The sequence below is a fragment of the Macrotis lagotis genome, chromosome 2 (genome assembly GCF_037893015.1).
Source record: "Macrotis lagotis isolate mMagLag1 chromosome 2, bilby.v1.9.chrom.fasta, whole genome shotgun sequence".
Classification (NCBI taxonomy): domain Eukaryota; kingdom Metazoa; phylum Chordata; class Mammalia; order Peramelemorphia; family Peramelidae; genus Macrotis; species Macrotis lagotis.
Window position 1 is genome coordinate 113,438,354 of NC_133659.1, and position 25,919 is coordinate 113,464,272.

General features: G+C 36.5%; 1 protein-coding gene and 1 pseudogene across 1 annotated transcript in view; both read right to left on the bottom strand.

The window, feature by feature from the left end:
- Nucleotides 1-1,653: 1,653 nt before the first annotated feature.
- Nucleotides 1,654-3,775, bottom strand: LOC141511155 (DNA-directed RNA polymerase III subunit RPC9 pseudogene; annotated as a pseudogene).
- A 4,707-nt stretch (nt 3,776-8,482) lies between these two features.
- The window catches only part of LPGAT1 (lysophosphatidylglycerol acyltransferase 1), a 77,096-nt gene continuing 59,659 nt past the window's right edge, over nt 8,483-25,919 (bottom strand). Inside the window, exons 6-7 of the mRNA XM_074222611.1 lie at nt 21,845-21,951; nt 8,483-14,231 (exon numbers count right to left, since the gene is read on the bottom strand). Coding sequence (XP_074078712.1) covers nt 14,080-14,231; nt 21,845-21,951 — 259 coding nt within the window. The 3' untranslated portion in view covers nt 8,483-14,079. The remainder of the gene's footprint in view (nt 14,232-21,844; nt 21,952-25,919) is intronic.

A 25,919-nucleotide genomic window follows, 5' to 3' on the forward strand; every position in this document is an offset into this window, starting at 1 on the left:
GCGGGATTGTAACCAAATCAGATTAAAATATAATTGGGAAATGTTTAATAAACAAAATAAAAAATTCAATAGAAAATGTTAACTTCTGGCTTTCTAATCAATATGCATTCTTAGAGATCTGTTTCTATTTGAGTTGGAGGCCATTGTTCTGGGAGATTGCATAAACCAGAGGCTAGTTAAGATTTGGAACAAGTGGAGAGCCAGGAAAGAGTATTCTTGCTAAATCCCTGAAAAGTGAGAGGGAGGAACATTCAGCAGGGGAATGATATGGACATATCACGATATGGAGAATATTTTGGACCTGTATTGGAGAAGAGATTAGAGACAGCAAGATTAATTAATAGGCTTTGTTGTTGTTTAGTCATCCCTGAATCTTTGTGACCCAGTTTGGATTTTTTTTGGCAAAGTTACTAGAGTTGGTTTACTATTTCCTTCTCTAGTTCCTATTTTTATAGACAATGAACTCTTTTAATTAGGATTAAGTGACTTGCCCAGGGTCACAGGCTAGATTTGAACTCACAAAGAGTCTTTCTGATTTCAAACTAGGTACTCTGTTTACCATGTCACCTAACTGCCATTAGGTAACTAGGGAAGAAGTAATAGAGGTGTGAATTAGGTTGCTAGCAGTATAAGTGAAAAGGAAGGGATAGATGTGAGAAATAATATGGAGATAATATCAACAGAAGTTGGGCATCTATTGGATATTGGAGGTAAGGGAAATGGAAGACTCAAAAGTTACTCTAAGGTTTCAAACTTTATGACTGGAAGAATAGTGAGGCCATCAATGGATTTAGTGAAGTTGGAAAAAGAACTACATTTGCTGAGAAAGTGGGTTCTGTTTTGTCTAGAGTTTGTTGAATATCTATGGTAATGCTCAAGAAGTAAGTAATATGCTGATCTGATCCCAGGGGAAACTGGGTCTGGTTAAAAAAAAATATATATATATATATATATGTATATTTAGTTACTTATTTTTGTACATGTGATTTTTTATACATTACTAAAATATTCTTGTTTAAGAGTAAACATAATACCACCCCCCCAAAAAAAATGAGAAATAAAGTAAAAGAAAGAGGAAAAAAATGTGCTTCAGTCTGTGTTCTGACACCACCAGCTCTCTCAGGTGGAACACATTCTTTATGATAAGTCCATCACAAAAGCTAATTTCATATTTTTCCACAATTGTTACTGATCACAATTCCTTCCATCCATACCTCCCCACTATCATATACTATATTTTCTCTCTCCTTTCACTCTGTCCCTCTTCTAAAATGTTCTATAGGGTAGCTCAGTGGCCCAACCCTGAGGCCCAGCAACCACCTGGCCCTGTGATCCCCAACAGACCACCCAATCCCAGCCCCTTGCAAGAAGTAAAAATGAAAATGTTTTATATATCACCATCCTCCCCCACAATCCACCTTTTCCTCCATTACCCACATTCCCCCCTTTCCCCTGTCCTGCTTCTCTCCTTTTTACTCCAGATGTCTATACCCCATTGAGTGCATGCATATGCTGTTTCCTCTCTGAGTCACCTCTGATGAGAGCAAAGGTTCCCTCATTCCCCCTTGCCTTCCCCCTTCCATATCATTGCAATAGCTCATTGCAATAAAAATAAATATTATTTGAAATATCTTATCCTATTCCACCTCTCCTTTCTCTTACTCCCAGTACATTTCCCTTTTAGCCACTGACTCCATTTTTACAGTATATTTATCTTCAAATTCAGCTCTTTCCTGTGCTTCATCTATAAAGGCGCCTTCTACTTGCTCTATTAAATGAGAAGTTTCTTATGAGTATTGTCAGTATCATTTTTCTATGTAAGAATACATGTAGTTCATCATCATTAAGTCCCTCATATTTTACCTTTCTCCTCTGCTCTCTGTACTTCTCCTGAGTCCTGTATTTGAAGATCAAACCTTCTGTTCAGCTCTGGTTGTTTCAACAGGAACAACTGAAAGTCCCCTGTTTCATTGAAAGTCCATCTTTTCCCTTGGAAGAGGATGTTCAGTTTTGCTGGGTAGTTGATTCTCAGTTGCATTCCAAGCTCTTTTGCATTACAGAATATTATATTCCAAGCCCTACAAGCCCTTAATGTAGTTGCTGCTAAGTCCTGTGTGATCCTGACTGTAGCTCCACAATATTTGAATTGTGTCCTTTTGGCTGCTTGTAATATTTTCTCTTTGATTTGGGAGTTCTGTAACTTGGCTATAATATTCCTGGGGGTTATTTTTTTGGATCTCTTTCCAGGGGAGGTCAGTGGATTCTCTCAATTTCTATTTTGCCCTCTGCTTCTAGGATATCTGGTCAATTTTCCTGTAGCAATTATTTAAAAATGAGGTCAAGGCTCTTTTCCTGATCATGACTTTCAGTTATCCCAATAATTTTAAAATTATCCTTCCTGAATTTGTTTTCCAGATCAGTTGTTTTTTTCAATGAGATGTTTCACATTTTCTTCTAATTTTTCATTCTTTTGGAGTTGAAGTATTGTGTCTTGACTTCTCATAAAGTCATCAGCTTCCTTTAGCTCCATTCTACATCTGAGGAATTTGTTTTCCTCAGAGAGCTTTCTTATCTCCTTTTCCATCTGGCCAATTCTGCTTTTTAAAGCATTCTTCTCCTCGATAAATTTTTGAACTGTTTTATCCATTTTACCTAAGCTGGTTTTTAACATGTTATTTCTTCAGCATTTTTTGAATCTCCTTGACTAAGCTGCTGACTTCATTTTCATGTTTTTCCTGCATCTCTCTCATTTCTTTTCCCAATTTTTCTTCTATCTCCTACTTGATTTTCAAAATCTTTTTTTTAAGATCAAGCTGGCTGAATTTATTCAACTGGCACGCTGAGAAGAATGGCTTTTTTTGAATTATTCATTTCTTCTTTTCCTTCTTTATGATTCTCTAACAGAATAATAACATAACCCAGCCAAACAGCCCCAAGAGAGATGCAGCTCCCCCATCCACAGTATTGGGAAACAAGAGTTTTGGGGGGAGGGGGCAAATGAAAGCATTTCAGATGGCAGTGACCTGGAGGCATAAGGAGAACCCCCACCAACTGAGAGGAGATATTCATGTTGGGGCTGGAAGGAGAGAAAAAGAACTTTGGACCCAAAGGGGTTCCCATCCTTCCCTTCTCAGCTGGCTGCCCTTGATGGCTCTCCCTCAATAATGCCCATCCTCACCATGGTCTTCCCCACATGAGTGTTTTCCTGGTACCCAGGAGGGGGCTTCTTTAATGGACATGGTACAGCACTGGCATTCTGGGGTGAGACTAAACAGTTCTGAAAATCTTTTAGATTCTTAACCCGCTGTCTGTCTGGAGCCCGGGCCTGGAGCTGGTAGTTACTCTGGGTCCCCTTCATCCATCGCCATGTTCTCTGGCTTCTTCGGCTTCAGGGTCCCCAGGGAGGATGCTGGTGACAGTCTGCAGGAGGTCCTTGATCTGCTCTTCTGTCAATCTTTCTTCACTTTCTTCCAAAATCAGCTGGATCTCCACCACAGTCATCGGTCTGTGGTTCAGCAGCTGCAGCTTTTCCGCCTTGGTTAGCTTGTGGCTTTTCATGGCTACGAGGAATTCTCTGAGGATCTCTGGGTTCTGGTGCCTGCAGGGTGTCTTGGACAGGTACTTCATGGTCTCATACATGATTGTGTTCAGGTTCTGTTGGCCTGAGATGTGTTTGTTCTTCCCACTCTCTTTCTGCTGCTCTTTCAGATCAGCAAGTACCTGGAAAACCTCATAACTGCTGAGCAGAGCAGCATTGGCATCCTTCACTTCCATGGCAGCTCCGCCACGCTGTCCCGTGGCTCCCGGGGCCCATGCGAGGCCGGGGGGAGGGGAAGGCCTGCCACGCTGGGTCATGGGGCCGCCCGGCCTCCGCACGCATGCCTCAAAATCTTTTTTGAGCTCTGTCATAGCCTGAGCCCAATTTCTGTTTTTCTTGGAGTCTTTAGATGCAGGAGCTTGTACTTCCTCATCTTCAAACTGAGTATTTTGATCCTTCTTGGGATCATAGACAATATATTTCTCAATGGTGTTCCTTTTTTTTCTCTGTTTACTCATTTCTCCAGCCTGTGCCTGGTTTGGGGTGCTTCCTGAGCTTTTGAGTATTATTGGGACACCCCCACAAGGATCTCAGTGTGTGAAGCATTGACTTCCCTCCTAGTCTGTGAATGACCACAAGCACACCCCTCTGTCAGGGGGCTGAGGTGGGGGGGGGGGCCCTGCTGTTCTATGGGGGGCCTAGACTGTGATCAGATCTGAATGTGGTCAGAGCCCCAGAGTTCTGTTCTAGGTACACAGGACAAACCTTAGAAGTCTCCCCTACCTTCGGTGGGCTGAGCACTCCTGGTTAATATATATTTAGGGTCATCTGGGAAGAAGAATATATAATATGGTCATATATAAAATTCACATAATAATTGAATCTATGGGAGCAAGTGAGATTACCAAGGGATAGAGTGTCCAGAGAGGAACATTTAAGAACAGAGACCTGGAGGATTCCAACATGGAGAGAGGAGAACGATGTCACCTAGAGATTTCAAGTAGAGCTTGGAGAGTTAGGAAGAGAACAGCCCCAGATTGGAAGGGAAAAGAGATTTGAAGGTGTGATCATCAATATAAAGCAATAGCAGATGATGAAGCAGGATTAGGACTCAAGAAAGACTGGGTTAAACAATTAAGAGGTTATTGATGGGGGCAGCTAGGTGGTACAGTTGATTGAGCACCTCTTCTGGAGTCAGGAGGACCTGAGTTCAAGTCTGATCTCAGGCACTTAATAATTGCCTTGCCTATGTAGCCTTGGGCAAACCACTTAACCCCACTGTCTTGCACAAACCTACGAGAGAGAGAGAGAGAGAGAGAGAGAGAGAGAGAGAGAGAGAGAGAGAGAGAGAGAGAGAGATTATTGGTGACCTGGAAAGAGCACTTTAGTTATAAAGAAAAAAAATTTTTCTTAATTTTTCTAATCATAGTTGTGTGGGAAAATAAATAAGAAAATGGAATAATTCTGGCCTCTTTTTCTACCATTTTGGTCTTGGCTAATTTGTTGAGATCCAGTTGTCATTAAGTCACAAAACAAATTCTATCTTCTCTAGGAAACCTTTCCCAATTCCTTTTAATGTGAGACCCATCCCCCTATTGATTATCAATGACTTTTCAATTGGAATTTTACAAGCACAGATCTGACCAGTCATTCTCTTACTCAATAAACTCTAATAACTCCTTTTTATTTCTAGGATTAACATAAACTTCATTGACATTTAAACCCTGCACAATTTGGCTCCAGGTTTTGGCCTTTGTATGTGTTACCCCTTTCCCCTTCACCTACTCTGGGACAGGTTTATTGGTCAATCTTCCATTTCCATTCTTTCCAGGTATGGGGATATTTCAATACTTGAAATGAATTTCTTTCCTAACTTTACTACTTGGAAATGGTTAACATCTGGCGCTCTGAAAAATAAATGTAAGCAAGACATATATTTAAGTTTAATTTGCACTATTAATATTTTCTTTTAATTCTAGACAATAAATAATAAATCAAACCCTGTAGTATTTGCTCATTTCTAAAGAGTTAATGCTCATACTGAAAATTTAATAAACAATTCTCTGAAGCTGTTTGAGCTGACTCCAACACATTTCTAAGAAGAGAAGGTACTAGTATTAATGGGGATCAGGAAAGGAGCTTTGGCCAATTCTAGAAAGCCAGGTTAATGGCAGTGAGGAGGAAGGGAAAAGAAAATGCCTGTAGTGCCGAGATGAACTGTGAGGCTTGTGTTCCTGCCCAGCAGGGAAGAAAAGGCTAAGTGATGAAGGGCTTTAAAAGCCAAACAGGGGTCTCAAGTTGATTGAATTGGGGTGTGTGATGGAGGCAGACTTATACTGTAAGAAAGGGCAATTTGACAAATTTTGAAAGGAGGATGGACTGGAGTGGGAAGAGAGTTGAGATAGGGACCAACCACAGGTTATTGTAATAGTCTAGATGTGCTATGATGGAAGCCTGAACCATGATGATAGCAAATTTACAAGAGAGAAGAACACATTTTCAAGAGATATTTCAAAGGTAGGATCAGCAAGATTTAGAAACAGATTAGAAATGGGTTGGGGGTGAGATTAGGATGACTCCTAGGTGTCCAATCTAGGTCACTGGGAGAGTGGTGCCTTTGACAGTAGCAGAAAAGTTAGGAAAAGGAGGGGGAAAAGTGTTCAGTTTTGAATATAATGAATCTGAAGTTATTGCATCAACAGATGATAGATCCAGTTATAGATGTCCAGGGGGCAGATGGAGAGGAGTCAGGAGGTCATAAGAGAGATTAGGGTTTTCTTTGTATTCTTGGTAGTACAGCTTGCTGATTGTGGGCTCTTGGTCACTGGAAGTTTTCAACCAGAAGATGGACTGCTTCCCATTGTATATTTCCCATTTTACAGTTTACAAAAGCCCTGTCAAGTGGTACAAATCTTCTCTTGAGGCAGCAGACTCTCAGTGGAGGCTCCAGTCCTTCTGATCAAAGGATGGGGCAGCTTGGGGGTACAATGGAGGGAGTCCTGGGGCTGAAGTCAGAAATATCTAAATTCAAATCCAGGTTATCACCAATGGCAGGGCTGGACTGTATGGATTCTAAGATCCTTTCCAACATAAAGATCCTTGGATTTAGCAAGGCTGAAAAATCTGTATTAATCCTGTTCTAGTAATTTTTACCATATTATTTTCTTCTACTTCAATACACTCCCATTATCCCTATTGGTTTCTCATTTTATCAGCTCATTGCATTTACAGTTTACAAATCACTTTCCTCACAAAAACCCTGTCAAATGCTCCAAGTCTTCTCCTTTTGCAAAGGAAACCAAGGCTCAAGGAGATGACTTGTCCAGGGTTACAGAGCTGGCAAAATCCAAAGCCAGGCTTCTGACAAGTCCAGGCTAAAACAACAAGAACCACCAGGGCAGTTCTTTACAAAAATGCTAAGTGAAGTAAATGGGTCCTTGGAATGCCCTCCTTTCTGAACATCTTATTCTAAATGTTCTGAAGGGTATTCGTAACAAGGGTTTAAAGTCTTTCTTTGTCCCCATCTGAGGATCAGACGGTCAGACCAGCCCATCCTTTCATCCTGTGTCCCTGCCAGATGTCCCCCTGCCCAAGCCCTGACCACTGCCCCCTTCCACCAATTCTGGGACCTGGGATGAAATCAATACTACTGCTGATTGCATAAAATGAGAATCTCCCCCCACCCCACTTTCCTCTCTACTCAGCCCTCCAGTGATTTCCAGTTCCAAATACCTTGACTTGGTACTATTTTGGGGGGGGTCTCCTCCTTTCATATTTCTATGTCCAGCATTTAGCACAAGGCCAGGCATATTGTAAGTGCTTGAGAGATGAATACCTTATTTAATTATATAAGACTTCTGGGAAAATGCCTCATAGATAACTATTAATTGCTCTTTACTTTTAAAAACAAATTCATTTGGGGCGGTTGGTAGTGCAGTGGATAGAGCACCAGCCCTGGAGTCAGGAGGACCTGAGTTCAAATTTGACCTCAGACATTTAATTACTTAGCTGTGTGGCCTTGGGCAAGCCACTTAACCCCATTGCCTTGCAAAAAAAAAATACAAAAAAAATTCATTTGGAAATCCAAAAGTTTCATTTTTTTTAAAAAAAGACTGGTTATGTGTTTTGGAATTAATATTTTTAACTCTTCTGAGAATTCACTTTTGGTGAACAAGTAGAACTATTCAATTCTCAGGAAATCAATTATTAGTGGGAATGGACCATTTGGTGGCTACTCTCAGTGAGGGCCCAAGTTCTTTTTTTTTGTTTTTTTTTTAGGTTTTTGCAAGGCAAATGGGGTTAAGTGGCTTTCCCCAAGGCCACACAGCTAGGTAATTATTAAGTGCCCGAGACCGGATTTGAACCCAGGTACTCCTGACTCCAAAGCCAGTGCTTTATCCACTATGCCACCTAGCCGCCCCAGCCCAAGTCCTTCGGATTAAGGGATGGGGCAGCTCAAGGTACAAGTGGAAGGGGCCCTAGGGCTAAAGACTGAAAGATCTAAGTTCAAATCCAGGGTCAGACACTTACTAGCTGTGTGACCCTGGGGAAGTCACTTCACCTTTTTCTCAGTTCCTCAACTGGGAAATGGGAAAACAAAGAGAATGGCAAACCATTCTTGGATCTTTGCCAAGAAAACACTTCAGACAAGTTCATGGAATCACAGAGTCAGACATGACTAAAGGACTTAACAACAATGTATTATTCCAAAGAACAAAAATAATCTGACTATCCAGGGTCAAGTTTGATCTCAACTGAACATGTATATATATATACATATATGCCATAGACATACATTCACGCACAAAAACGCACATACTATCTATCTACACATAATATAAATGTGCTGATTTGCTATTGATTGCCTCAAACCACTGATGGTGTGTCCCTTGACTCTGATCTAAAAACAAGTACTAAATGACAAAGATTAGTCAACATCCTGAGAGGTAAAAATTTATTGATTTATATATCAGCATGTTATGATATGGTCGCACCTGGTCATACAGCTGACTTTATCTTATAGCCAAAAGTGGGATTTTTTTCCTTTTAAAAATACATTTTTTTTTTCAGCAGGAACAAACATTTTTAAAACAAACATTCATATTTAGGCGGGAATTAAAAACAATGGCTTTTTTCCCCCAAACTCATTAGCAACAGGGCTGGTCAGCATCAGATCTCTTCATGCTTTAGTAATTGTTTTCAGGCTCCTTCCCCAATTGTTCTCCACCTTTCACAGAAACATCTACATAAGACAAAAATTCCATTTTCTTTCCCCACAAATAATGGCCTAAATCCTGACCCAAAAGAAGAGGTAGACTGAACTGAACATCACACTCCTTGGGTAGATTGTGCAACAAAAAAGTTCCAGTTCACTCAAGAGTTTTGAATGGGCTCAGATTTGTAGACTGTAACTAAGAAATCCGAGAGATACTTCAAGCCTTCAAACCAATCTGAGATAAACTTTTAGAGTTTGCTTGGCTTTGATGAAGAAGAGGAGTAAATTGGGAAAAGTAGCGGCTAATAAAGCTCTTCAGGAAGAATTGTTTCATTTTTCTAAATCATAAGGAGGTGCAAGACCACCTTTATATGAGTTCTCATCTTTTAAAGCCCCTGACTAAAAAGAAATTTTTGTGATGAGAATTCATTCTCCTGAGAGCTCTGAATGGAACAAATGTGAGAAATATAAGAGGCGAAGAATAAAAACAAAAATGGGTTTTTTTTAGAAGGGTATTTTGCCATCTTATCTTATTCAGTGTGCCTGGGGCAATCAATTTACAACTTTTACATTATGAACTTTCTTCAAAATGCAAAAAATAGCCATCCCCCCAAACCCCAAAACAAAACCCATACAACACCAAAACATCAAATTCAACTAAGAAAAATCAGAAGCCCTTTATCTTGAAAATCAACTTTATTTTCTTGCAGAGTTAAAAAAAATAGAGCCAGCTATTAGTTTCTGTTGAGAAAAGACTTTTTTTGTTTTTTTTGGGGGGGTTGATATTAACACCAAATTTTTGAAAAGGTGATCTGGATACTAAAATCATTTAAAATGCATTAATAAAACAGATCCACATGTGACCAGCCCTTTACAAAAGTTAGTCACAACAGCCTTTACATTCATTCTTATCATACAGAACAACATGCAAATATAACACACCAAGGAAAAGGGAAAGGTCAAATAGGCTAAAGTAAACAATATGGCATTAGGAAAACTAAAATCTATTTTATAAAATAAACAGTTTTATAATAATCTTAAAAGAAATGTATTTTAATACAACAGTGGTTCAATGTATAACTGTTTCATTACCCAATTATAAAACAAAGGTTACTGTCAAATGCAGACTTCCTTAACATGTAAAGAATTTGTGCATCACAGTTATGTGTTCAACAGTTGTACACAATAAAAATAAAGCCATTCAAAATATATGTGTGCATACTTTGCAACGAGAATACAAGTTTATTTTGCTCTTTAAACTGTTTTAAAAAATACTAAATGTAAAAATCCACAAATATGTAATTTTGCAAAAAAAAAAATCCATATTGTATCTTTCATATGGCTCCAATCACCTTCCCCCAACAGTCTTAACACCCTCAGTTTATTACCAGGGCCCAGCTCCTCAATGTTGGGGAATGGTGCAAAATGTTAAGTACAGCACCAACCAATGACTGCTCCAAAGAACCCCCAGGCTTCTTTGTGATTTAGATATTCCCCACTTAGGTAGTTTTGGTCCCAAGCACATTCTGCTCTACTCATACATAAACTGAACCAATGTGCCTGGGGGCCAAGTCCAGCACTTGGCTGTTCCTTTCTTTTTAACAGAGGTGAGGTTCACAAAGGTTCACAATGCTGCATGGCAAGAGAACAGATCATTTTGACTTTTTGCTCTCTGTGAACCAGAGCTGAATACTATCATCATGGTAAAGTACATTTCATTTTTATTTAAGAAAAAGAAAGGAAAAAAGAAAAAAATAACTAAATCTTCCTATTTAGCAGTGCAAATAATTTTTTTCTTAAATATCAACACAAACCCAACTCCTACTTAATCATGATTGAAGATTATTTATTATAACCAATTTTAAATATTACAGAACTGTTCGGTGAAGTGATTGTCAAAACATAAAATTACTAAGACAAATCCATACAGGGGAGAATGAACATTCATAAAACAAATCCCAACTATAGAATGATGTACTGCAGAAGTTTACATTTGGTGATTTAAGATTTCAATTTAATAAAACAGTTTGAGAACAGTTTTAATACAGCCAACTCTTGGATATTCAGGAATTGATTACTCAGTCTGGGGATTATAAGCTTGTTGTTTCTTCTCTTACGGTTGCTTTTTACTCACTTTGCTGCTCAATAACACATTTACTAATCTATGACCAGGAGAGCTACAAATAAAACCAGTCAATTTTGTACACAGTAGCATTTCTGTTTAAAGGTTAGACTAGGGAGGAGATTGAAACTAATAGATGCAGTAGATTTTGTAAATTTCAATTATCCATAAAGCCAGGTAATAAAAAAGATTTGGCTCTTATGAAGAAATTACCCAAACCTATTGTCTTGAATATACAACCTATCTTTAAAAAAAAGATCCACTGTCTAGAAACTCCTAACTAAATGTAATAGATAATCTATTTCCCCTTTAAACCTTTATTACTTGCTTCAATTTACCCCTCAGCCTCCATTGGATAATGGGTTTCTCCACAGCAATGTATCTAAAACACCACACAACTGATTCTACAAGTTACAGCCAAGTGGTGTATTTAGATCACTTTTGTAGTCACTGAAACCAAGTTACTGGTCCTCCAAATAGAAAGCAAACCTCAGTATTGTTGGGTTTCTAGACAAACACAGTGATCTAGGCTAGGTGATCTAGGGAGACCTAGTGAACTACAGAGGTGGTGAGGCTCCACAGGCTAACTGACTGTTATCGGCTCCAAACAACCAAAGCTAGTACAAGAACTATTTCCTATAGACTTTATAATGTTTTCTCTTGATAAAATGTGAGTCCTTTGAATTTTCTACCCCCTTCACACAAAAACTACACTGCAAACTGGAAGGTTTTATTCAGAGTTTGGTTTGTTTGTTTTTTTTTTTATTTTGTTTTTTTTAAACAACAGAAAACACCCTGATTACCAATATAGGAAGGAACACTGATTCTCCTTTCACATTCTTGGATGCAGGGAGGAGAATGCCACTCACTGAGAAGGAAACTACAATCAATCAGCGCTCAGAAATAAACATGTTTTACAAACAAAAGAGATAAAGATACACTTTAAAATAATTTAAAAAGCTACAGGGTCAACTGCATGCCCGTTTATACATGGCCCACACCCACAATGTAAGTAACCGGCACACAGGTTTGTCCTGTTTGACCCACTACTAGGCAAAGTATTCTATTCCAGGATGAAGCTTCTTTGATGTGTGCAATAATTTAAAGAACATAACTGTCCCTTTATAGAAAACCTTTTCATTTTCAAGTGAATATCAGAACAAAGGATTTTTTTAAATGGTCATATCTACATTACCCTGGAAGGGGGAACCATCAGAATAATCACTCTACAGATTTCCTGACAGGTTTGAGGGTCTCCTGGGAGTTGCCTGCACAAGGAGGGGATGCCACCAGAATTAGCTGTGTCCTGCCTCCAGGGTGGGCTGGGCTCCATGGACGCACTGTCACTGGGAATGGGCCCTCCATAAAAAGATGGAAACATTTCCCCAACTCAATCCATCAACATTTTTGCATCTGATCAGGAGCAGTACTTTCAGGCAATGAGGTATTTCAGTTACTGCTTCATGTTCTTTGTTACATATGCACTGAGTTTCCTTACAGGAGGAAGCTGCTGTGGGCTTATATTTGGTGTTAATTAACCTTTCCCACAAAACTGAGGGGAAATTCACATCTTTCTATTTTTGGTTTATTTAAAATGAAAAATATTGAGCTTTAATTTTATCTTATAGACTACTTATTAGAATTGGTATTTGTGAGATCAGAGGTAACAGGGGAGTCTCTACTGCCAATGACTGAACACTACAGTTGACTTATGTGGATCTAAAATAATTTTATAATTCCAAACCACAAATACCCAGTAGCTCAACATCTGGCATTTAAAGTTTGTACCGATGTAGTTCTTTTGTACAAAGAATGTGATTCTATCATGAGGTAAATCACACAAACAGGATGACAACAACTCTACTTTCTAGCTATCAGTAAGAACTGGACTACTTTAAAAGCTTTTGGAAGAAAGAGGTTGTATTTATGTCAGCTTGTCTCCTAGTTAACATTCCTTCTTCTGAGACTAGCTACTACTTTGGATATGGTGACAATAGTGCTGTTTGTACAGATATCTAGAGGGCTAGGTTTGTACCTTATTATAGGAGACAAAACTTCCTATCACTGTAAGCCAGTGTCTGGCTCTAGCTATTATTAGTTTTCTAATCATCTAACTAGTCTATTTTCTCCCTAAACAGAATATGTAGTTGTTTGGCATTAACTTCTTTTAACCATCCCCAAATGTATTTAGTGTTAGAACATCAAAATGGGAAAAAACAAACTCCAAACTTCTGAGCTATGTAACTGTCACATCAACAATGGTGTGGTGGTACCCAAAGCGTGACTATGCTGATAAGCATCAGCGCGCAAGTAAACCTTCGGAGGCAGCAATGCCTCTCAAGAAACCCACTTTTCATAAAAATTCACTCCATCTCAAGATATAGAATTTTCCTTCACTGAATTTGCAGCTCTTAAAAGTGCATTTTGCAAGAGATAATAATTAATCAATGAAATGTATTCAAAAGATGAGAAATTAAATGACAAGACTTTTTTTCACTCCTTGGAAATGGCAAAGCACTAGCACATGTAAACACAATAGTGGATAATCAACTCCACAAAGTAGAGACTGAGATGGCCAGGGTTGGTTTCTGTTGTTGTGTAAGCACATCCTAGTACTATTATGCCTAATGAGCACTGACTTTTTCCATAGAGAATATCTGATACTATATTTCACTTAGGTGTTTAGGAATGGTTTTTTTTCTTTATTTTAAAAAAGGAAATGATGACCAAGAAACAGTTATGTAGCAGGCCTCAGCTGCTCCCAGAAATGTTAGTAGCAACATCATTTCAATTGGTGGAAACCAGGGATCTCTAGAACACTGTGGTAGTACAGACTACTGGATAGGAGGAAAATCAAGCTTTCTAAACTTGTACTAAATTTCCAAGTATATTCAGTGGTGATATAATTTCTCTTGGTCTTCCAGGATGACATGATCTCCTCTTCTCCCAATAGCATGTTTGTGTTACATGTTTGTGGTACAATATACCTTTTAAAAACATGGAAATTACTTAAAATACATTAGCAGATCATTATATTACTGATTCTCACTTTTAGTAAAGTTTTAAAATTTCCTCAAAGAGGAATAAAAATTAAGCTGGCCATCCAATTTCCTTTTCTTGCGTATATTCTCATTTGCACATGTAATATAATGCACATTTGCAAAAGCCTAAACTCTTATGGTGTCCATAGGTCCCATTCAATTTCTAGAACAGGCAATGATAAAAATACCGTAGAATGTTGTACCACATATAGCCTGATAAAAATGCTAAGGACTGTATGAAAAATAGCCACATATTATTGAGGGTCATCTCCTTAGAAATGGCTTTCTTCTGGCCCATTAGGGGAGGAAAAGCTCCTGAAAAAAAGAAAGTAGAAAAATTCATCAATTTGTGTGGTGTGTAGGTTTCCTGGAATACATTGCTGCTTAAAAAAAAGTCAGCAGAATAAAGCATTTAATGAAAAGCATCTTTTTTATTTTGAGGCCATCTTTAGTGATCAACTCCTCTATTTTCATAACATCTTGTCTAACATTTTTGCCAAGAAATAAGTAAAGAATTATATTATTAAGTATCATTTATCTATGTATTGATATCCATAAGTTTAGAGAACCCACCCTAGATGTTCACATGGACTATCTGTGCCCAATATGTGGTAGAACATTCCAAGCCACAATCGGATGCACTGTAACTTGTCTCAAACATATTGATACCATTTTGGTACCAATTGGTACCAATCAACCAACCAATTAAATTACCCCCCCAAAAAATGAGCTAGAAAAGATAAGTCACTTGGAAGAATAAAAGGTCAAAAATATCAAAAGATTTTTAAAATATGATATTACTTTGTGGAAAATATTTTAATCACACAAAGGGAAGATCAGATAAATAATGTAATTGTTTTCTGAAATAGCAAGTCACTACCACTTAAAATCATCATTTCATCACTTTTATTATATTCTTCAGCATTTTCAACATTGTTTTATGTTTGTTATTAATCTTTCAGGCAATGTGAACCACAGGGGTACCTGCTGATTGTAACAACTTTAAGTTTCATACTCTATTATTCAAAAGAAACTTTCAGGATTACAGTACTACACAGGAGACAGAAAGAGACATCTTTTTAGTTTTTCATTTCCCTAAGTCATCATGGTTCATTTATCATGGTTTACCATCTATCTCTGCTGTCTATCTTCTAATAGAATAATCCCAAGAAACAGTAGGTCCAAAAATGATTTTCAAAAATAGCAGCCACATTGCTTGGGACAGGTGACAAATACAGACTTTCTACGTTGTTCAAAAGAATATCAAACAGGCAATATTTTTATCTTAGTACAATATTGCAGCTTTTCTGTGTGGCCCAGTAGATAAAATGTTAGACTGGGAGTCAAGAGCCCTAAGTTTGAATCCTGACTCAGATAAAGGACTGGGCATGTCATCTGTAAAAAATGGGGACAATAACAGCACCTACCTTATAAGGCTGTCATGAAGATCAAAAGAGAAAACATATAGAAAGTGCTTTGCAAAACCTTAAAGCTACATATCATTTTGAAAATCGTCAAAAACAAAACAATACCACACTTCCTTTACAGTTTAATTAACAAATTTCCATTATACAGCTACCAGAAGAAAAGTACCATAATAATTTCACTCTTTCACATACACATACATACACAAAGTAGACATGTTAACAATAAAATGCCCCATTCTACTTATTTTTAGCTCATGTTGACTAATTTTTAATTTTGCTTCTCTATCTGGTTCTTCATGACTGCTGAAATACTTAAGTCTTTGAGAATATATTTTATCTTTGGTTCCACAGTGCTTCAAGGCAATAATGAAATATTCAGATTGTCTTATGATAAGAAGTTAGTCATACAAATGGGAAATAGTAGATAAAATATGTAGTTCACAAATGACTATATATTAGAATTTTAGTGGAAATTATCAAAATCATGGATTAAGTGCCAGCTTAACTATACTTTAGAAATCAATCCAGGTTTTTTTTCCTCCATTATATGTCTAGCAATTGAGCTAAATCTCTGATTTCATCTTTCTTACGACCCATTTGACAAATGCCATGAAGTCTGTTACCATTCTTTCTGATTTCTGTGGTTGTTTTTTGGTTTTAAATTGAAAATGTTAAGTCTGTGTTTATTCCATATGTTAAAGTGCTTGTTCACATAAAGTTCAATATTCTTAAACCTACCCCCCAGCCCCAAATAGCAGGAAAGTATCTAAAGACAAATTAAGAAAACAGAAATAAAGTATAGAAACAATTCAATTTTTTTAAAATACGGGTTTTATGGATAACATTTAACCTGGAAAAATATTCCCTGCAACCTTCCCCAAACCTGCTCTGTCTCAGGATTTCCCCATTTCTATTAGTCATTCAGGATTAAATCTTCAATGTCACTTATTACCTTTCCCTATATCTCTCTAATCCTAGACTTCTGTAATTTCTGTTTCTAGATCTGTTTCTTATTTTCTCTTTGAATTAGAACGAGGTTCCCAGGTCCTTGTTAGGACTGTTGAAATCTTCTTTTAACTAGTTTTCCAACCTCCAATCTATCCTATATGCTCCTTTGCAAGTACACTTTTTAAATGGGTAGTTTTGAAGCTGGTTCCATGACTTATTTAATACTCCCCCCACCAATCTCCTCTGAATACCTTCCAAATAAAGTCTGAACTCAGTAGTAGGCATCCCATGCCCTCTGCAAGAAGCACCTCTCATTCTAGCCGAATTGGATTGGATGAGCTAACCTTCTATCAAGGTCTCCCTACACCTGGCCACCTCCTAGTCCTTGCTCTTTCCTCTCACAGGATCTCAGGACACCTCTCCCAGGTCTCAGGACCCAATCCGGGTCTCTGCCTGTAGAAATTCTATTCTTTCTTTACAGGTCAGCTCCCCATGTCAGAATGCCTACAGCTAGTCTTGCAACTGGACTAACACAAAGAATTTCTAGGGATAGGAAATCATACTGATACTAACAGATTTGTACCGAAGGAAATGGAGTTTAAAATAAAATAATTTAAATACAGGGCAGGAAGACACAGAACTTTCCTTAAATAAGAGGAGTCAAGGAGTCTTTATTTTCTTAAATAAGAAGTCAAAGAGACACTGGTTTCAGGTCAGTAGGAATTTGATTAAGGTAACATTTCGTACATTAATCATCTCACAGAATCATAGATTAACAGAGATGGAGGAGACTGAAAGGCCAATTAGTTCAAATCCCTTATACCTCTCAAGGCAACCCACTGTACTTCTGAATTGGCAGGATTGTATAATTATGAGCTTTAATTATTGGGAAGTTGTTCCTTTCATCAAACCAGAATTTGCCTCTTTATAATTTCTACCTACTGCCTTCTGGAGTCAAAGAAAGCACGTTTGATCCTTTAAATACTAACTATATCATGTCTCTGCTAAGTTTTCTCTTCATGGGTCAAACACTCTGACAACTGATCCTGACATGACTGTATCTTTTTTTTTTTAGGTTTTTGCAAGGCAAATGGGGTTAAGTGGCTTGCCCAAGGCCACACAGCTAGGTAATTATTAAGTGCCTGAGGCCAGATTTGAACGCCAGGGTAGGTGCTCTATCCACTGCACCACCTAGCCACCCCAGACATGACTGTATCTTGAAGCTCTTCATCACCCCTGTTTGGGTTTTCTTTTCCATGAAGCATACCCTTTGGGAAGGTGTTGCCAAGAATTAAATACACTATTCAAAATATCATCTAATTAGGAAAGAATAGGAGTAGATTATCACCTCCCTTGTTTTGGATATTATGCCTCTCTTAATGCAGTCTAAAAATCTCATTAGTTTTTCTTTGTTTATCATATCACATTTCTGACTTCTATTGTAAATGCAGTACTTAAAAAAATCAGATGAACAATTATCTAGTTTTGTAACACATATGAAATCTCATATTTATTCATATTAAATTTATCTTTTCTTCTAAAGGGATTATATAAATTTTGTGCTGAAAAATTTCCATCTAGTTCCATTTGCTCATTTTTAAAGGTGAGGAAAACTAAGGCTCAGAGAGCTAAGTAACTAATTCAAGGTCAAATTTCACAATCTGGTTCTTTCCACTGTACAATAATGAGATTTAAACCAAACTTCAAACATGTCAAGATGTTTTTGTATTCTCTTTAATTCAACATTTTATCTATCCCTTATAGTTTTCATTGATCTACACACATCTACACACTAAAGTAACACACTAATCAAAACACACTAAAGTAACACACTAATCAAAACCCCAAATTTTATCTAAATCATTGATAAAACTGGATAGAGCACAGATCCTTGAGTGTCACAGTCCAGAAAATTTCTTCCAGTCCTGGCTGTCTCTGTTATAGACCCATACTCCTCCCCTTTCTGGAAACTTCCATGCCTAGAATCTTTTCTTCTAAAACCTGTCACCTCCAAGGGACTCTCACTAACTGGTAATCCCTTCCAGAAACATCACAAGTATGAAATCACTAAGAAAAACTTACACCTCCTGTAAAGCATCCACTCCATACAAGCATTCAAAGCACCCCTAATAAAAATGTGAAATCTAACTATACACCAAGTCCTAGGGATGATTGCCAGGGTCTTAAAGTCATGGCATCAGCAGCTTTGTCAGATTCCCCAATGTAATCCCTTCCATTTTGGAGGTGTCTATCATTGCACAAGTTAAGAGTTGAGATGCTACACTAGTTCTGGAGATTTTGGCTGATACTCTAGTATGAAGGTTGGGTGAGTTGTTTCCTGGCATCCTTATCTTGTCCTTGCCTTCTTCTTTCTATGTTCCCATCTTTGAGGGTCCCCAGCTAATCCACATTGTTTTCCTGTAAATGTCACTTATAATAGTCTACTACTTTGAACAAAGCCTGGCTGGTTCAAATCTTCTGTGCAGCTCTCTTTTAAATCCTCAAGAATTTGGGATACTGGAGGCATTCCACTAGAGATGACCTTTCTAGCTGTCATTAAACCACTGATGACTAATTTTGGGGTCTTGTCATTCAACTAGTAGGCATTACCTAACTATATCACTCACAACCCCATCTAGTCTATAAGACTAGAAGATTATCATATTCTTTGCTGAAATCTAGGTAAATTACATTTCTAGCATTGCCCTGATTAAGCAGTTTTATTTAACCCTGTCAAAAAAGAAAAGTAAGGTTAATCTGGTATGATGTGTTCTTGATGCAATGTTTCTTTGTTGTTTAGTTGTTCATTTGTATCTAACTCTGTGACCAACTCTTATGCCAATATTGTTCATGGGTTTGTTCGTTTGTTTATTTTGTCAAAGAAACTGGAATGGTTTGTTATTTCCTTTTCAGTAGATTAAGGCTAATAGAGATTAAGTACCTTGCCTAGGGTCACATAGCCAGTATCTGAGGCTGATTTTGAACTTCCTACTCCAGACTCAGGATTCCACCCATTTTACCACTTAACTTCCTCTTGTTTCCTTGTCCAGTAGACCATTAAGCATTCCTTTAATATTAAAATGTGGAATTTTGTCAGGAACTGAAGTAAAATATACGATCTATAATTTGTAGGCTCCATTCTTTTCCCTTTTTTGAAAACTACATCATTTGTAATCCTATAATGCTTCTTTTGTGTTTCTAATCAAAGACCACTGACAATGATCTTTATATTATATTTGCAAATTATTTCAGCATCCAAGAATGAAATATTCAGTTTCTGGTAACTTAAAAGTCATAAAATACACTTCTGTTCTTTTCTTGGGTATTAGCTTCCTCTTAGCCATTTTTTTTTGTTCTGTTCTTCAAATATTGTAATTGTATTTGTGCAGTTAAGACAACTGTGGTGATTCCATTTCTACACAATTTCCTCTATTAGGCATAAGTAATTCATTCCAATAATGTATTCTGCATTTATGTTTGTTAGAAAACATATATATATTTTACTATATTTATAGGGAAACTAAATGATTCTTGCTCAGAAAATAGATTTCATTAATTTTATTATACAGATTTACTGTCAGTTAACTACAGATGCTGTAATCAGTTATAAAGAAATTTTTTTTTCATTTTTCCATCTCTCTAAAAGTCATTTTAATTGTTAGATTTTAGGAAATCTCACAAAGACCTGTCATTTTAAAGAGCATGTCTAGAGATTCTCTTTGATCTTAGATTTCTTTGTTAACTAGAACAGGGCTGTCATTTGTGCCTTAGATTTCCACTAACTTCATAGGATGTCTTATTGATGGAGAAAAGGGGAGATTAGGAAGAAAGCTTTCAAACAATGAGGCAGAGACATAGAACATATATATCCAAAAAAATAATAAATCGAAACTATTTTTTTAGGTTTTTTTTTTTGCAAGGCAAATGGGGTTAAGTGGCTTGCCCCATAAGTGTCTGAGGTCAAATTTGAACCCAGGTACTCCTGACTCCAGGGCCGGTGCTTTATCCACTACACCACCTAGCTGCCCCAAATCAAAACTATTTTATCCCACTCACTATCCTAGGTTTTCACATTTATAATTTGAGTTGCTGCCTCAAGGTGAATGTAGGCCCCTGGATTATCCACTGGATGACTCATTGACTACATTTTTCCTAGGGTGGATAATTTTTTAAATTAGCAAAAAAATTACGTTTTCTTGTGAAAAATTAACTAAAATATTATAATCACTGTATCTAATTTAGAAAAAGATTTAAAGAAATATAAACATATAAACTAAAATTCCATTCCAACTAAATAACTGTGCTCTATTATTGTTTTGTCTAGCTTTGGTTTTCCTACTCTGAAATAAGTAAAAGCTTTTATCTAGGTTCAGTGTTAAAAAAAAAATCTTTAAACACTCACAAATTACATTTAGACTGGACAACTCTGATTCTTCAGGGCCTCAGGGAAGCTTCACATAAAAAACCCTTAATAATCTGCTTCTAACTTTGTTGCTACTGTTTATCTAACACTTGCATCCCTATTTTGTATTGGAACTTTTTCTTGTTTCTTCCAGAGGAAAGAACATCAGTTCCTTTGACAATAAACATATGAAAGAGTTGTATGACTTTCTGCATCACTACAAAATCCCTGATATGGTCTCTTTTCCATTTAGGAATAAATTTCCTCAATAGAGATTTTTTTTTTACCAACGTATCCTTTCTAAGTAACCAAGTTTTTGAAGCTCAACCATTTTATACATTATTTTCCCATAAAACTGGTTAAGATAAAAATAAAGCAGCTTTCAGATCAAAATCCATCTTTTTTTTTAAAAGGGGTTTTTATCATTTCCATTCTGAACATTTTAAAATACTTTTCAATAGGACAGCTTGTAAACTCTTTTTCAAAGAGTAGTTACCTCAAGGAGTCAATCTTTTGATAAGGCAATGCTACTTACTACTTATCAAAGATTTAGGTGATAAAATGGACAAAAAAATACATTCAAGTATGTGATTAACACTAAGCAAAGTAGAAATGTTAATATTTTAGAAAAAAATAAACATAACTCTTGATTTATGTATGATATTACAGAGCAAAGGATTTTTTCTTTTATTAGGCTTTTGCAAGGCAAATGGGGTTAAGTGGCTTGCCCAAGGCCACACAGCTAGGTAATTAAGTGTCTGAGACCGGATTTGAACCCAGGTACTCCTGACTTCAGGGCCGGCACTTTATTCACTACACCACCTAGCTGCCCCATTACACCACCTAGCTGCCTCTACTACACCACACCTAGCTGTCCCCAGAGCAAAGGATTTTAAGGTGATTCTAAGTATTCAAAGCATCATTACCCACCTAATATACCATCTTTTTTTTTTTTTTTTGGTTTTTGCAAGGCAGTGGGGTTAAGGTCACACAGCAGGTAATTATGTGTCTGAGACCAGATTTGAACTCAGGTCCTCCTAACTCCAGGGCCAGTGCTCTATCCACTGCACCATCTAGCTCCCCCGCACTACACCATCTTTAAGCAAAATGGACATATAGTTCATGTAAAAGTATTTGGGGGAAAAGCTTACCTGTTTCATAAAAATGTGACAAAAGGTCCTCCTTTTCGATGAATCGCTGATAGAGCCAATTAGCAAGGGCATCATTCTCCAAAGGTACATCTTTAATTGGAAAAATCCTAAACAGAATATAAAAAAAAATTAAGCCATATCAATTCAAATGTCAGAATCATTCACACAATACTTCTGATGACTTTGCAAATCAGAGACAATCAGAATGGTCAGGGAAATTTTATTTTTTGATTTCAAGTCAATGTAAGTGTTCTTAATATTTTTTAATGGTCTATGTTTGGGTAGAATACAATTGGCTATTTGCAGAATGAGATACCTGTCTTTAAAAATCAGATTTTCACAAGGACATTAATAAAAAGGATTAATAACAAAAGCAATAATAAGAATATATAACTATATTGGAACTGAATGATTATCATATATCAAACTGTTGCCCACAATTGCTACAATTCAAATAACATTGATAGATAAGAATATTTTCAATATATATATATATACATGCAGTCATACCAAATGTCCATGGTCTTCAAAATCTACATGAATTGAAAAAACTTTCAAAATATAGAAATCTAGCAGAAATCAAAATAATTTCATTAGCAGTATCCCTGTCATCCCATCTGCTCCTGGAACTGTACCAAAGATGATGTCAATGAGAAAATGTGCTCACATTCAAATATTTTTTATTCAACTACATAAAGTAGTTGTTTTCACCTAAAGCAGAATACCTAAAGCAGAATACTCTACCAAATCTAAGATGAGAACAAGAACAATGATGATAGTAACTGACATTTGCATGACACTTTTAATTTTTTCAAGGTTTATATGCATGATATCATTTAAGCTTAGACATGTTTGTGAAGTAGGTACTACCAAAAGGCATTATTACTTTGAAGGAAATGGAGGCTCAGAAAAACTAAATGTTTTGTCCATGATCACATAATCAGGACCTGATCTTTCTAATTCCAAGTCAGTAAGCAGTTAACAAACATTTGTTAAGTGCTAATATGTGCCAGACACCATTCAGGCCTAGGGGAATGGAAACAAAGAAGTAAAAAGAAAAAAAAAAAAAAGGTCCCTGTCTTCAAAAAAAATTCTATTCCTAAAAGCGTGTATGTTATTTTCTTGCTGAGCAATTTCCTTTTTTTTTAGTCTTTCAAGGCAATGAGGTTACATGACTTGCTCAAGGTCACACAACTAGGTAATTTTTAAGTGTCTAGATTTGAACTCAGGTCCTCCTGACTCCAGGGCCGGTGCTCTGTCCACTCTGTCCACCTCGCTGCCCCTTCTCATGAGAATGAAGGCTCACTCATTCTCCCTCACCTCCCCCTTCCACTTCAATGTAAAGTTTTTCCTTGCCAAAATGCTCACTTTAAAAAAAAATATTTATTTTATTCTGAACTTAATAAAACAAGCATCTCAACAAAGAGGAAAAGAAAATTGAAGCTCATATTGCAGACACATTATGTACAACTTGCTATTCCTTTCATATATATAAAGTTATGAAATTTTCTCCCCCCCCTCCCCAAACCTCAAAATGTGTATCATTAGACCCAAATCTGTGTGTGTGTGTGTGTGTGTGTGTGTGTGTGTGTGTATGTACATGTATATACATGTCAGTAGTTTTTCTGGATCCAAATAGCATCTTTTTTCATTGGATCTTTAAGGTTAATTTGGATATTTATAAGAGTCAGAAAGATTTGGTCACTCAAAGTTGTTCTTAAAATAATACTGCTCTTACTGTATACAATGTTCTTTTAGTTTTGCTCATTTTGCTCTTCATTATTTCATGAAGTTCTCTCCATGCTTTTTTAAAATCATTGGGCTCATCACGTCTTATAACAGAATAGTATTTCATTATGAATGTAAACCACAATTTTTTTAGTCATTCCCTAATTGATGGACATTGCTGTAATTTCCAGTTTTTTGCAACTACAAAAAGAGCTGCTACAAATATTTTAGAACATATTTTGCCCTAATCATGGTAGGAAACAGATCTCATAGTATGTTTAGGCAGTTTAATAACTTTTGGGGCATAATTCCAAATCCCTTTCTAAAAATGGTTGAATCAGTTCATAGATTCACCAACAATGATTTAAGATTCCAATTTTTCCCACATCCCCTCCAATATTTGTCACTTTCCTCTTCTATCACTTTAGTCAATTTGATAGGTATAAAATGATTATCTCAAGGTTGTTTTAATTTGTATTTCTCTAATCAATAATGATTTAGAACATTTTTTCACGTGATTATACATTGTTTTGATTTCTTTATCAGAAAACTGACTGTTCATATTCTTCATCATTTATCAATTGGAATCACTCCTCTTATATATTTGACAAAATTCTTTGAGATATGAGACCTTTATCTGAGGAACTATCTATAAATTTTTTCCTCCATTTTTCTGCATTGCTTCTCATCTTGGCTATATTTATTTTATTTGTACAAAAACCTTTTAATTTAATGCAATCAAAATTATCCATTTTATATCTCATAATGCTATCCTTTATGTTTGTTCATAAATTGTTCATCTCTCCACAAGTCTGATAGATATATTCCATATTCTTCAAATTTTCTTGTAATATATGTATCTATCATGTATCTACTTTGACCTTATCTTGATAAAGAGTGTAAGATATTAGTTGTCATCCAATTTCTGCCAGACTGCTTTCTAGCTGTCTCAATAATTTTTTACCAAATAATGAATTCTTATTACCAAAATTTAAGTCTTTACATTTTGTCAAACACTAGGTTATTCTATTTGTTTGCTGCTGAAGATTGTATGGTTATTCTGTTCCACTGATCCATCTTTCTATTTTTAGTCAGTACTAATTTTGATAATCATTGGCTTATGGCATAGTTTAAGATCTGGTACTGATAAATATCCTTCCTTTAAATTTTATTCCATAATTTCCTTTGATATTTTTGTCCTTTTTATTCTTCCAAATGAATTTTGTCAATATGTTTTCTAAATGTTCACTTTTTAAATTAATTTTTTCCAACTACATGCAAAGAAATTTCAATATTCATTTTTTAAGATTTGAGTTCCATATTTTTCTTTCCCTTCCCTCTCCCTTTCCATGTCAGCAAGTAATCTGATATATATTAAACATGTATAATAACTTTGTTAAAAAAAAAAAGAGTTCCATATTAGTCATGCTGTGAAAGAAGAATCACAATAAAAAGAAAAAAACCATGAGAGGAAAGAAAATAAAGCATAAAACAAATTAAAAAAATGAAAATACAGTGCATTGATCTGCATTCAGATTCCATAGTTTTTTCTCTGGATGAAAATAGTACTTTCCATCTTAAGTCCTTTAGAACTGTCTTTGATTATTTTACTGCTGAGAAGAACTAAGTCTATCACAGTTGTTCTTCACACTGTGTTGCTGTTAAACTGTACAATATTCCTGTGGATAGAGCACTAGTCCTGGAGTCAAGAGGATCTGAGTTCAAATCCGGCCTCAGACACATAATAATTGCCTAGCTGGGTGACCTTGGGCAAATCACTTAACCCCATTGGCTTAAATAAAATAAAAATTAAAAAAAATAAGTATTCAATGTTCTCCAGTTTTCCAATTCTCACTTCACTTCCATTCAATAGAATCAAAGGTCTCTTCTAGTTCTAAACCATGATCTCTATAGGCAAGATCTTTTTAAAAATTACATTGCCTCTTTCCAAGAAAGAATGAGAATAGCAAAAGGCTTTATGCTGGTTTTTCAACCATTGCTCATATACATACAGTCTAGCAAACTTCAAGAAAAATGTAAAAAACAGTTACTCCAGCACTCAATATTTCTGAACATGACACCTGGCAATAGGCAAGTGATAAAGCAGCAGGTACAGATACACTGGGAGCTGTAGTCACAACCCTGCCCACAGATGACCCAGGCCAGAGGGTCATTGCTCCAGTGAAAGCAGCAGTGGGATTCAGCAGCCCCCTAGGTGACTGTGAAGTCCTTTTGAGTTCTGCATGCTCACCTCCTGGTGTGAGGAAGGGGATAGAAAAGATGCCCTAAAATTGTGTATTTATCCAATCTTGGCCTGATTGGCCCCTGCAGGCAGGGATCCCATCCT